The 14,294-nt window shown below is 37.9% G+C and overlaps 1 protein-coding gene across 3 annotated transcripts; it reads right to left on the bottom strand.

Moving 5' to 3' along the window:
- Positions 1-1,122: 1,122 nt before the first annotated feature.
- pdia8 (protein disulfide isomerase family A, member 8) lies at positions 1,123-14,281 on the bottom strand. Of its 3 annotated transcripts, none has more exons than XM_026942246.3 (14): positions 13,974-14,281; positions 12,327-12,405; positions 11,946-12,063; positions 11,405-11,512; positions 10,869-10,998; positions 9,835-9,948; positions 9,278-9,403; positions 7,876-8,058; positions 7,268-7,376; positions 6,415-6,543; positions 6,210-6,289; positions 6,073-6,130; positions 5,455-5,580; positions 1,123-3,495 (listed from the first exon to the last, which is right to left on the bottom strand). In XM_026942246.3, the coding sequence occupies exons 1-13, from the start codon at positions 14,135-14,137 to the stop codon at positions 5,491-5,493; spliced, it is 1,488 nt and encodes a 495-aa protein (XP_026798047.3). In that variant the 5' UTR covers positions 14,138-14,281; the 3' UTR covers positions 1,123-3,495; positions 5,455-5,490. The 3 variants fall into 3 exon arrangements, with proteins under 3 accessions (XP_026798047.3, XP_026798045.3, XP_053087387.1); XM_026942244.3 differs by lacking the exon at positions 1,123-3,495 and adding an exon at positions 4,340-4,470; XM_053231412.1 differs by lacking the exon at positions 1,123-3,495 and having other exon boundaries at positions 4,340-5,580.
- Positions 14,282-14,294: the final 13 nt, after the last annotated feature.

Below are 14,294 nucleotides of genomic sequence, written 5' to 3'. Positions count from 1 at the left end.
AACTCACCAATCCAAGTAAAAGACTGGAATAGGTCAGCATTTCCTCCCTACACACCTCATGCACGCGTTTCCTCTTTACACCCCTTCTTCGGCAGGCAGAGACTGTTGGAGAAGGGAAAAAAAGCAGGAATCAGAAAGATTAGTGTTGGTCTGTTTTTGGACCCTACTGCGTTTTCCTGTTGGCTTAATTCCTAGAAATTACAATTCTCAATAGAGACCTCAAAATAAAATTCAGCTAAAGTGTGTACTTTTTTTTTTTTTTTTTTTGGACGAAACATTAATCTTTACTGCTTTTACTGAATCACTCAAACAGAAAGCCAACCGTCTCTGTCTCTGTCAGTCCAGAGTGAGCGTGTGGGCCGTTCTCTCAGACGTCCTTGTCCACTCATTCCTGCCAGCGTTCCTCCTATCATTATTTATTCAATTGTCCACATTTTGAAATGTGTTTTAGTTTCCCTTCCTGTTCTTAACTGTGCATCTCCGGTTTCATTGAATGGCATGTGACTGCAGGATAAAGATTAAATGAATGCATTGATGATTATTGTAATTCTTTGTGGTTCTGTGGGGTTTTTTTCTCTCTCTCTGTTTTTTTTTTTTTTTTTTTTTTTTTTTTAAATCTGACTTTTTTCCTTTAGAGCTGTCAAGGAACCAGGGTTCAGAATTCAAAATAAACTTTTTTTTTTCCTATAGTTTGTGCCTTTTTGTTCTTTGTTGTATACAAGGCTGGTGATTTGGTCAATGATACAAAACATACCTACAGTGTACTTCATTCAAATGAATAATAGTGACATTTTGAGCTTGAGCATGTGATGTTTCAGTTTTAACAACACTTAATTTTTAGTTTTACAGAGTGCATTATCAGCACTGTCACTGTTAATGTTTGATGAAGCTAATCCTGTAAAGAAAAATTGCACTGAGCCTCTTTCTGTAAGGTAGAACTAGGTAGCGCACAGGTTCCCCAAAGCTTGGTCTTGGAGAACCCCAGCCTGCACATTTCAGTGTTTTCCCTTCTTGAACACACCCAGTTTCAACTGCTGTTAATTAGCTGAATCAGGTGTGTTAGGAGCGTGGAGCTGCAAGGTGGAAACTTGATATATTATGAATATATGTTCGCTCTGTGCTGACCTCGTGATAGCTTTTGTTCTTCTTCTGTTCTGTTCTGATAAACATGTTCTGAGCTCGGACACTGCGGGACATAATCTCATTTTGTGAAACGTCATCCACCACTTCTGGTCTCTGCTGATGCTTCTGTCTGACGCCTTTGTCTCTGCAGATATTGCATATAGATAATTCAGAATACTACACCTTTTTTTTTTTGTATAAATACTCCCTGTTTCCTCAGTAAACTTTGAAGAGCTCTGCTGCTTTAACACTGACTTTGTGTGTTTCTTTGGCTCTCTCTTCCCCGGCTGGTACAGAGGTTGTGGCAGCAGCGAGAACACAGACCTGATTCTTCCTGATTCTAAGTGAACCCAGGAAAATCTATCAAAACTGTACCACTATACCAGGTATTTCCTCCTGATAGTTTCTGATTAAAGTAAAAACGGATGCAGTCATCCATGATGTACATACATGCATGATAATGTGATCTTGAGAAAACAACTTTTGCTGTCTTGAGATCACAAGAAACATTTTTTATCTTGATTCTACTTCCGTAGAAAACAAAAATGTGCAGAATAGGGAGATACTCATGACTATGAGGGGTGGAGGGTGTCCTCAGCAGAGGCTGGTAATATTGCTGGCTGATGTGCATAATGTGATGTGTCTCCATACTTGAGGACCATGACACATTATCCCCGGTTCCAGCAGAGTTATAGCGCTACAGAGGCAGAACTAGCAACAGTTTTTCCATTATTTTGATTGGCTTGATTCAATTCAATTTCAATTCAATTTTATTTGTATAGCGCTTTTAACAATGAACATTGTCTCAGAGCAGCTTTACAGAACATAATAAACAAAAAGCATGCAAACAGAAACAAAAAGCATGCAAACAGTCCTAGATGTTAGACAGAATTATCCCTAGTGAGCAAGCCTGAGGCAACTGAGGCGACTGTGGCAAGGAAAAACTCCCTTAGATGATATGAGGAAGAAACCTTGAGAGGAAGCAGACTCAAAAGGGAACCCATCCTCATTTGGGTGACACTGGAGAGTGTGATATGAACAATGTCCTTTCTGTATTTATTTATAGTCATGTAGGTTGTTGTCTTCCTCAAAGTCTTACAAAATAAATCATTTTAGTTTTTAACTAAACGCTAACCATGTTTTGGGTGTGTAATTAGTCTTTAAGTAAATGCAGACAAATTCTTGAAAACTATATTCATTTGTACTAACTCTCACAAAACACAGCTAAATTTTTAGCCTCGCTCAAGCAGCTGGCTTAACATGTGTCCGGCAGCCATTTTTAGTTTCGTTTGTGTAACAACAGTCTCATGACTTTCACAAGTCGAAAACACCAATTTACAAATGTTCCATTTAATTAATTTCAACACATTAACTTCACATGTAGCACCAAATACAAATACCCAGGACCTTAGGTTAACCGAGCAGTTGAACTGAGTTTAACTAGCTCGCTAGCTAACTCGCTAATATTAGCTTTCAGCTTGTGATGTGTATCTAGCTGTGAACACGAATTGTAGAGTAGTTGTTTAATTCAGTTTCATTGGTAATACTTACTCTTTTGTGATTAAGGTTTGTATTTCAGCTCTTCTTGCCTTTTCATTGTGCGCATAAAGACATTATAGATAGTTAAATTGTTAGTCATAGTCAACAGCTACCGAGCTAGCTAGCATGGGCTCAGCAGCCATATTTCCTAATTGTTTACGGTGCTCTCAGCTCAGGCGTGGTGTGTTCTCTTCACCTTAATTACTTTACTTACTTACTTACATGAATTTACCCTACTAAAGTAAACAAGTAAGTAAACTTAATTTACTTACTTTACCTTACTTACCTTACACAGTTAACTCTGTTAAAATGTATTGTTTCTATAAGATTGTTAAACAATGTTTGTTCAGAGGATTTCCTGCTGTACAAGACTGAAGCTTGTAAATTATCATATAATTTAGTTCTGTTATTAATTTAGTGAAATGTACAGGTGTGTCTCACTGTCGCCTTCAGGATCCTACAAGCCTGCAACATGTCAGTACACACACTAACATCACTGCAGAGTGAGGAAGAAGATGATGATGATGATGAAAATCTGTACATTTCACTAACTTAATAACAACTAACTTGACGATAATGATGAGGGTTATGATGATGATTAGTATGATGGTGAGGATGAAGATGATGATGATGAGGAGGAGGAGGACAATAATGATGAGGGTTATGAAGACGATGATGAGGATGACGACGATGATGATCAGTATGGCTCTGACAGCAGCAGGGATGAACTTGTTTTATTCTCGATGATTGAGCAGTCCCACAGGGTGAGATGGAGGGAGGTCAAGAGGTCTGATGATGATGAGGCCCCTCCTTGTAGAAGGGTCCGTCTGGACGCTGATGAAGAGTACAGTCTTTTAGACACGCCCTTTCAGACTGGAGTAATAGAGATTATGCATATCTTTAGTTTCTAACTAATCCTTCAGTCATTACCTTTAGTGTGTAAATAATGCATTAAACATTATTTATAGCTCTAGTTTTGTATTTGTGTGTTTCTATTAATCAAGTCTTTCACTTATGTGTCATGCTTTGCTTGTTCTTATTCATACTGCGCTGCTGGTGTAGGGGTTAAAAATTCATTATTTATAAAACAACTGCACTGATTCAAGAGAGCAAATACACAAAAGATGCAGATATCTGTAAAAATCTGATACCACATGCAAACCTCTTTTTAGTGATGGTGTGAAGAAGATATGGGCTTAGTACCTATTAGTCCCACTCCTTTTTTCCATTAAAATAAAACTTCATAATACTGAATCACATGACTATCACATCATGCAAGTGAAAACTCTATAATCTTAAACCAACTACTTTAAACATATCCTTCGTATACCTGATTACTGATCTCATATTAAGATGTACATCATATTGTCTTGGAACAAGAGGTACACGGGAAACACACTACGATAGTTGTGGTGGGGAAATGTCAGTGTTAGATGCGTAAAACACTATAAAATCATTTTCATGTGAAACAAACTGCCTTGATTAGAAGAAAGAAATGTCATTAGTGAAGCGGGAGAATGTAACAGAGAGCATTTCAGGTATGTAGTGTGAACTCAGTGTAACTCCGTTACATGAACAGGAGTGAAGGATATTGTTTTTTTTCTTCCCCTTGTCTTTAAACCCGTTTGAAAAATCAACAGCCCATGCATTGGCAAAACAATACAGTTAGGCAGAGGTAAATAATCATATCAGGTTAATTTAATCAGGAGTATCACAGAGAAATACATTTTATAAAAAAGAAATGAATAAATGTACAATATGGCCAAACGTGCAGTCTATAGGCGTGACTCATGGACGGCTGCTTGTGAGCTGATGAGATAAAAGAATACAGCAGGTGGTGAGACAAACAGAAGCAAAGAGGACTAGAAATCATCAGTGGAACCGCATAAGGCCACAGGGACCTCCAAACGTTCATCCAGTCTACAAAAGGTTTTCGATGGAAAACTGAATTGTATTTGTGTGGTGGTCTGGGAAAAACCATCAGATGTTGCTGTGGCTGAAATCTGGCAAAGCTCCAAAAAAGACCAATTATTATTTTTTTTTTTTCATAATATACTTTGACATCTCATCTTTAAAAAAACAAATATATTTCAACAAAATGATGTCGAAATGTTTTTATTAACTTATATCTGCAATATAGTAAATGATAACAGGAATTAATTAATTAATGTTGTGGAATAGCTTAACAACATTAACAACATTAATTGTAACTATAAATGGATAAAAGTATGATGTGTCATACATTAATAAATAAAAATTGTAATCGTTGGCAAACTACTTGCGTGTAAGAGGAATAAACTCTTCAAGGTGTGTTGTTATTGGAAAAATAATCAACTTTGGGGTGTTAACAGTAACTCTGCTTCGCATCAGACCACATCACACCACCCAGTCCTTGTCCATCCTTGTTTATTATTTTCCTATAACAGCATGCCGCCCAAGTGTTTTATAACTTTACTTGTAGTTAGGAAATTTGAATATTATAAATATTTCGGTTCAGAAAAGCCTACAAAAACTTTATATAGCAGAAAATGTTAAAATTTCACCATATGAAGGGTTCTCCCAGGCCACCACATATTTATAAATTGAGTTGCTCCAATCAATTCCTGAGAATTTATTCTTCTCTGAAATACAACACTTAAGTGCTTCTCATGTTCCTCTTGTCACCATCTATACCATCAACAGATTATAGATTGTCTCTCCTCTGTCTTAACCCATATGTACGACTAAACCTCTGGAGGACCTGTGTGACCTTCATTATAGCACTACCAGACAAATGAGACGAATAAAACAAACCACATTTCCCAGCATCCCCTTCGCATTCATGATATATCACAATTCTTCCTTCGCTCCCTGAAGCACCAAGGGGTTGGTCGCTTCCCGTTTCAAGAAGCTGAGGAAGTCCTTCACTTCACGGCCCCCCTGGCACCCAAACAAAGCATGTTAACCAAACATTCACACACAAGAACCTTACACTCGTACACTTACGAAAAGGATACACACTTTTAGCTTGTGTGATATGCGGTTTGTGTATTTAGCCCTTTATCTTCACGCAACCTTTATTTTCCAGCCAATTTACATTAAACTGGCAGCCATAATGGTGTTATAGTATAATCTTAGTCATAATACTTCTAATACTTGCAACAAGGCACCAGATGCATGCCAATATGCTTTATGTCCAATTCTAAAAGCAGATTAATGAGGCTAATCTAATTCTGATTCCATGGAGAATCAGTGAGAACATAATACACACAGGGAAAATGTAACTAGCTGTGAAATTATGGGAAAGTGCATTTTTTTTAAAATATCAAGTCAATTTAAAATGGAAACATTAAGAAACATTAAGAAACATTTAAAATTAGAACATCTGTATTGATTCTGTAGATATAATGTTATGAGTATAGTGAATGTTACCTCATATCGTCTGGGTTCATCCTTCCTCAACGCAGGAACAAAATATATTGTGGGAAATCTGCAAAAACAGCAAAAGGTTAAAAAGGCAACTAGTAAAAACGACTTAACTGTGAATAGTGATAGCTTTGAATACACACCCTTCTACATCGTAGCCTTGTGGGACATCGTTGGCTGTGGCGTCCATTTTAGCAATCACAATGTTGGGATCATTGGAAAGCTGAGAAAGAAAAACAACATTGTATATTTAATTTCTTATCAAAACTAGTTAACAGTACATAAAAGTAGGCAATAATGTTGACCAAATCTGTATCAGCTGCAATGTTTCATGTCGTGGTGGCTCACCTCCTGTCCAAGTTCTGTATATTTTGGTTCGAGTTTCTTACAGTGGCCACACCATGGAGCATAAAATTCAATCAGTACATCTTTCTCTGGATCATTCACAATCTCCTCAAATGTGTCTGCTACGACCACCTGAATACAAACAAAATCATGAAAGCACGAGGGTGATGTGTATAAAAATGAAAAATTAAAAGCACTCGTTACTTTTTTAGTCTCACTTATAATACTTATTTTGAAAAAATAGAAAAATGTACAGAAGTATTTAAGAATCTAAATTCTATAAATATGCAAATGTATAATTCTCTCAACCTCCTCCCCTGTTAAACTGGTGCTGCATGGCCTGCATTTGCTTACTGGAACCTGATTGGCTCTTACGTTTTATGACATAATAATACAAAACACTTACATGTGACATGTTCAGTATGATTTTCAATAAGATTTTCAGCTATTGGTTTATTAAATGAACAAAAAACCTCTGAAGTGACAATTTTTACATTCTGAGCAGTCTGCTCACTCAAATTTGTTTAATAGGTTTAATAAAAAGATTTGATAAAGTTTAGGATGATTTTCACAATCCTCTTACTATGTATTTATTGTGTCACCTTTACTTGAGCTCAGTGGTGAACACTGGGAGTGTAAATAAGACGTGGAGCAAAACCTTTTTTGGAAGAAAAAAAAAAAAAGAAAGAAAGAAAAAATTTTTTTCTTTATTTTTTTAACTCTCAGATTATACATCTGAGCCAAATTCAGCTTGTCATTATGGAAAATATTAACAATTATTCCACTTTTTGTAAATATTTAAAATGGGTCATTTAACCTATACAGAAACTCAGGTTAATAAACTATGCATACACACCTTGACTGGTCCATTGTTGTTAGTGGGTATAGGCTCTGATTTTATGTAACGCTTCAGTCTGCCAGCAAAATAATCCTCCAAAAACCTTTCTAAAGACTTTCCATCTCGCCTAGAAAGGAATCACATCATAGTTTTAAATTTTACAAAATACACCAGTGATCTATTGATATGTCTCAATCTAAAAAAAATCTATTTTTAAAAGATGTCAAAAAAAAAAAAAAAGCAAATTGACAATAAGGTAATGTGAATATTCTGAATAACATTTAAATAAGAATCCACACCAGCCAATCAGAATCATAACAGCAAAACATGGCCGTTATCCCTCATGCCTGAGATCTAAAAAATCTTAAAATCTGTTGAATTCCCATGAATAATGGACGTGTAGCCAACAAATTAGCACTAAACACATAAACACATCAGAAATATTTAAAAAACATATATTTCTATTATATTTCCTTTATGTATGTAGCAACACATTAAAATTTAAACTTGCCAGGTCTACATGAGTGCCGATTGACCTCGATTGATCAATCAATTTATTAGTACTCAGAAATCACTGATATCTTCTGAATGGCAATGGTGCGTGAGTCACATATGACGGGACTTACGTGAACTCCTCACGCATGGTGTATTTGTGTCCTAATCGAGTCCTGATGGTGACAAATGGCATGTCGCTCCCTTCTGTCGTACCCAGACCGTACTCTTCTTCAAGCTCATCCAAAAAGTCTCGCCGGTTAGCCACTGAGAAGTGCAGGCCATGATCCTTGTACTGAGACGCCACCTTTAATACTCTGAGAGAAACAGCACACATCAGCCTTGGGGTATAATTCTACAAAAGACATCTTCTTTGTCTTTATACGGTGGATATAAAACGTCTACACACCCCTGTTAAAATGCCAGGCTTCTGTGATGTAGAAAAATGAGACCAAGATAAATCATTTCAGAGCTTTTTCCACCTTTAATATGACCTATAACCTGTACAACTCAGTTGAAAAACAAACTGAAATCTTTTAGGTTGGGCGAGTAAAAATAAAAAAACAAAATAATGTGGTTGCATAAGTGTGCACACCCTTAAACTAACACTTTGTTGAAGCACCTTTTCATTTTATTACAGCACTCAGTCTTTTTGGGTATGAGTCTGTCAGCATGGCACATCTTGACTTGGCAATATTCGCCCACTCTTCATTGCAAAAACGCTCCAAATCTGTCAGATTGCGAGGGCATCTCCTGTGCACGGCCCTCTTCAGATCACCCCACAGATTTTCAATCGGATTCAGGTCTGGGCTCTGGCTGGGCCATTCCAAAACTTTAATCTTCTTCTGGTATTTGGAACTGTTCATAATTTCCTCCACCTTGGCTAAGGCCCCAGTTCCAGCTGAAGAAAAACAGCCCCAAAGCGTGATGCTGCCACCACCATGCTTCACTGTGGGTATGGTGTTCTTCTGGTGATGTGCAGTGTTCTTTTTGCGCCAAACATACTTTTTGGAATTATGGCCAAAAAGTTCAGCCTTGGTTTCATCAGACCATAACACATTTTCTTTTAATAATCAGATCCCTCTGATGCTGTGGAAGCTCTCTGTGGACCATGGCTTTTGCTGTAAGATGCGACTAAGAAAATGTCAGGAAAAGCCTACTAGAACAGCTGAACTTTATTTGGGGTTAATCAGAGGCACTTTAAATGATGGCAGGTGTGTACTGACTCCTATTTAACGAGTTTGAATGTGATTGCTTAATTCTGAACACGGCCACATCCCCAGTTATAAGAGGGTGTGCACACTTATGCAACCACATTATTTTGTTTTTTTATTTTTACTCACCCCCCTAAAAGATTTCAGTTTGTTTGTCAGATGAGTTGTACAGGTTATAGGTCACATTAAAGGTGGAAAAAGTTCTGAAATGATTTATCTTGGTCTCATTTTTTTTACATCACCAGAAATCTGGCATTTTAACAGGGGTGTGTAGACTTTTTATATCCACTGTAGATCTCTCTGGTGACTGACACCTACTCACCTGTTTCTCCAGTAATTGGAGCCTTTGGGGTTGCGTAGATAATCCAGGTCATAATACGCTGTCAGCAGGTCTCTCTTCCTCAGTTGATCTTTATTTTCTTTGGTCAGGTGTGGGCAGATTCCATAACTACAGAATTGTACACACACACGAATCAGGATGTTCAGCGCTGCTAAAGAATTTGAGTATGCAGGCTTGACTATGACCTTGAAAAGCCAACTTGCTTAATAGTGCTCAGATATTCACTAATCGGAGATGGAAGCTCACAGCTATGTTTTAATAACAACAGACTTCATGTGTCTGACATCTGAATCCTGCACTTTAGCATCATGTTCTGATGCATTCTGAAGCACTAAAAACCAAAAGTGTTTAATAGGTTTTATTAGAATAAGAATTTTATTAGGACAGATAGAGGATTTTCACCCTTCAACCTTCCTTTGTTATCTCTTGGATAAATCATCTGACAAATGAAAAACATACTGTGAATATACGGTGATATAAATGCAATATAATATACTGGCTTCAATATCTAATCAAATTAAGAGAGAGAAAATGCTTACATGTTGTCTCTGATGAAGCGGCGTAAACCAGTGATGGAAAACGAGCCTCTGAGTAGTACCACGCTGTCCTCAAACTTACTGGCCAACCTGGGAGGCCTGAAGAGCAGGACACCCCTGCAGAGACAACGGCATTTTAGAGAGCTTGCTTAATATGTTTCCTTACTGATTTTGCACTTTGCCAAATCTTTACTGCATTTACAATACAGTGCTTTTTTCAGCATGCTTGACTTTTTCCACTTTCCCCATTTACATTTGGCAGAAACCTAACACTGCTCTTCACCCTGAGAAGACCATCCTCACAGCAAAGCATGCTGGTGGTAGCATCATGTGGAGCATTACCATGGTTGTTTCTCTGACTAATCCACTCTGTATCCAGTCACTGACTTTTGGTGGACCTCCTTCAGTCAGAGTTGCAGTTGTGCCACATTCTTTCCACCTTTTAATAATGGATTTAATGCTGCTCTGTGAACATTTAAAGTTTGGGATAATTTTATAACCAAACCATGACTGATCCTTTTCCAAAACTTTATCCCAGATAGTTCCTTGCTCTACATGATGCTGTTTGCTTAGGCATGTTCTTATAGGAACAGGTGTATTTATATTGAGATCATGTGACATTTTAATTGCACCAATTTAATTTGCACCAGAGATTCACTTTAAGAGTTTCACAGTAACTGGTTGAATACATATGCAATCAGAATTTTTTTCAAATTTATTTGGAAATAGTTTTGCAAAGTATATTGATCCAATTAAGTCCATTTCAGTTCCAAGTTGTAACACTAAGAAATGTTCAGGGGGGGTGAATGCTCATGCAAGGCACTGTATACTATTCTATGTAGTATTCTATACTACAATAAAACTTATATTGCTTAACTGTATATGGGTATAACATAACCACAGTTATGTACATATAACTATATTCTGCTTAAAAACTTTCAGTGAACTCTTTCTTAGCTTCCTCCATCTCTTATCCACCCTCCATTTGGGCTCAATGTGAACACGTGTTCTCGGTCATGCCTCAGACCGTCTCTTACTCTGATGTGAGCTCGTATTTGAGGCCGAGCTGCATGTCGGTGGTGTGAGCGAAGCGGAAGCTGTCCCTCATCAGACTGGCTCCTTTCAGAAACTCCACCAGCTGAGGACTGTCGCTGCTCTCAAACACTCCTGGACATTGTAAACAAAGAGAGACTCAATATGATACACTTATCCATTTATAGTTACATTTAATGATGTGAAACGCCAAACAAGGTAGTTCCGGTTATCACTTACGTTATAACAGCTACAAACTGTCATTCTCTCACCAGCCATGGTGGAAGAGTTAAATTTACTGCTTTACTTCTGACTGTTACAAAGCACTGACACTGGAAACTTCTTCAAAAATGCTAAATAAACATCACCATATCAACAATTTTACACATTTTTTTATCTGTTTAATTGAAGCATCTATCATACAAGTGTAAATTGTTACTATAGAAATTATAATAAATTAGAACAAGCGTCTGACCAATCAGAATCGAGAATTCCACAGCACTGTGGTATAAAAGAATGAAAGATATACCTAAGCACTCACCGATTACACTAGGATCAAAGTGGTTGATGAAGGCCTCAAGGTCTTTTTCATTGTTCAGCAGCATGGAGTCGGGCCCCGCCTGCTTTTTCATGTGGTCCACGATTCCATCTGTAATGGAGCACATTTAAAGTTCAGAGGCTGTATTCACAAAAATCTTAAAACTAAAGATATATGACTAGCAGATGTAGTGGAAACCTTATAGTCCTGTAGTGCTTTAGATATCAAACTGAATGACTACAACACTGTTACATTCAAACGTGTGTAAATGGAAAAGTCTAAAGCTGTAATGTAAGAATTTGTCCGTGTATCCACTGGCAATTTAGTTAGCAACAGGTTGACTTTTTGTATGATTAAATCCACTTTTAAATGTCTGTAAAGTAAATTTGCCACTCAATCCTGTAAGTAACTCCTGATCTTACAGACAGACACAACTGGTGTCACACAAATCAACAGAGAAAAGAAGAAGGCCACTCTTCATATCCAAAGTGCAGACTGCAATCACTCATCACGCTCACACACAAACATCCACCTACAAACACACCTGATGAACGAGGACCATCATATGTCGATGTTTCCACTCCGTTCTTAAATATTTTAAGAGTAGGATATCCGGTGACCCCAAATCGCCCACAAACCTCTGTGTCTGACGTACAGTCCACCTGTAATAGAGAGAAAACCAAAGCCAAACCCCAATTATGATCACGCTATAGATTGTTGAAATACACTGCTGTTTTTAATGGCATTTTCTGATTATCTCAAGAAAACATCTTGTGCAGAAGTACAATAAGTTCTTATCTTGAAAGAAAAAGATAATGCACAGCCTTTTTGGACATCAATAATCAGACAGATATGAGAATAGCCAACTCATGAAACATCAACAATTCTAAAACCTTCATATCAAAAAGTTTTCTCAGAGCTTTACCTTGGCTAAAGTCGCGATACCTTTAAGTCTTGTAGCCGCAGCTTCAAACTCAGGAGCGAGTTTCTTACAGTGGCCACACCTGCAGCAAAGCAGACAAGGATGATCATAAACAGCAAAATCCCCCAGTGAGGAAGAAAGTCTCAGAGTGTTAAATTAACACCTACAGAGTGTGTAACAGCACAAGCCCAACTGCACACAAATAAACACAAACACATTTAATGTTAAAACTAAATATACATAAATGCAGACATACATTAAAAGAGAGCTTTTATTATTTTATATCACAGCACTGTTGAATTCTCGAATCTGAAGGTCAGAAGGTGTTTATTTTCTATAACAGCAGCTCTTACAGTGGTGCATATTAATGCACTCATTCTCATATGTTTTTCCAATCTTCAACTGTCCAGTTTGGGTGAGTCTGTGCCCTCTGTAGTCTCAGATTCTTGTTTTTGACAGGAGTGGAACCCGATGTGGTCTTCTGCTGTTGTAGTGCGTCCGCCTCAAATTTTGACATGTTGTGCGTTCTGAGATGCCTTTCTGCTCACCACAGTTGTAAAGAGTGATTATTTGAGTTACAGTAACTTTCGTGTCAGCTCGTACCAGTCTGGCCAATCTCCTCTGGCCTTTCACATCAACATGACGTTTCCACCTGCAGAACTGCCATTTACTGGATACTTTTTGTTTTTCGTACCATTCTGCATAAACTCTACACACTGTTGTCCATGAATATCCCAGGAGATTTCTGAAACACTCGAACCAGCCCACCTTTCACCAAACCATTCAAAGTCACTGTGATCACATTTTTCCCCATATCGATGTTGGATGTGAACAAGCTCTGTATCTGGATGATTTTATGCGTTGCACTGGATCTGTATGATTTTATGCATTGCGCTGTATCTGGATGGTTTTATGCATTGTGCTGTATCTGGAAGGTTTTATGCATTGCGCTGTATCTGGATGATTTCATGCATTGCGCTGTATCTGGAAGGTTTTATGCATTGCGCTGTATCTGGAAGGTTTTATGCATTGTGCTGTATCTGGATGGTTTTATGCATTGCGCTGTATCTGGATGATTTCATGCATTGCGCTGTATCTGGATGATTTTATGCGTTGCTCTATATCTGGATGATTTCATGCATTGCGCTGTATCTGGAAGGTTTTATGCATTGCTCTGTATCTGGATGATTTCATGCATTGCGCTGTACCTGTATGATGTTATACACTGGTCTGTATCTGCATGATTTTATGCATTGCTCTGTATCTGGAGGATTTTATGCATTGCACTGCTGCCACATGATTGGTTGATTGCAGTGCATGTGTCCAGGTGTTCCTATTAAAGCACACATTACATTCACATTCCCAATTTTCCGAAAGTACCACCGTGACAAACGTTTGAACTCTGAAAGGGATGAGACCTAACCTGAATTTGAGAAGAAAATGGTTAATACACATTATAAGCTTGTGCACAATTGCCACTTCCTCTTGCTTTTCTCCCTTAGACCCCCTCAGTGTTACTGATACCATGGACAGCTCATTGCCTGACAAACAACAGGAACTGTGCAAATGCGGGAAACATTCATTTTGTGACTAGCTACAAAGCAGAACAATGCCACAAATATAAAAGAAAACATTTTTTTTTTTTTTTACCAGGGAGCATAAAACTTGACCAGCATGGTCTCCTGCTCGGCGGCTATGTAGTCAAAATCCAAGTCCTTCAGCTCCATCACATCACTGCGTCCGGCCAGCACACAGCTCCAAACCACAGCCGAGAAAACACAAAGTAACAACAGGCGAGACACACAATCAGCCATCAGAGCTAAATAACATCAGTGCATGAAATTACAGCAGAAAACAAAACGGAAAAAACGAAAAGCCTGCGCTTTATTTATGTTTCTCTCTCTCTCTCTCTCTCTCTCTCTGTGCCATGAGAGAGGCGGGACCAAACCAGAAAAAACGTCCCAGAGCGCG

This window comes from Pangasianodon hypophthalmus, chromosome 29 (assembly GCF_027358585.1).
Source record: "Pangasianodon hypophthalmus isolate fPanHyp1 chromosome 29, fPanHyp1.pri, whole genome shotgun sequence".
Lineage (NCBI taxonomy): Eukaryota > Metazoa > Chordata > Actinopteri > Siluriformes > Pangasiidae > Pangasianodon > Pangasianodon hypophthalmus.
This window is presented reverse-complemented; position numbering and strand designations above follow the sequence as displayed.

Excerpts from the sequence above, each read along its gene's own strand:
- pdia8 (XM_026942246.3), bottom strand. The coding sequence starts at position 14,137 with ATGGCTGATTGTGTGTCTCGCCTGTTGTTACTTTGTGTTTTCTCGGCT. Across the intron at positions 12,406-13,973 it reads GTCAAGTTTTATGCTCCCTG|GTGTGGCCACTGTAAGAAAC; the intron begins GTAAAAAAAAAA and ends GCTTTGCTGCAG. Across the intron at positions 5,581-6,072 it reads ATGAACCCAGACGATATGAG|GGGGGCCGTGAAGTGAAGGA; the intron begins GTAACATTCACT and ends TTTGGGTGCCAG.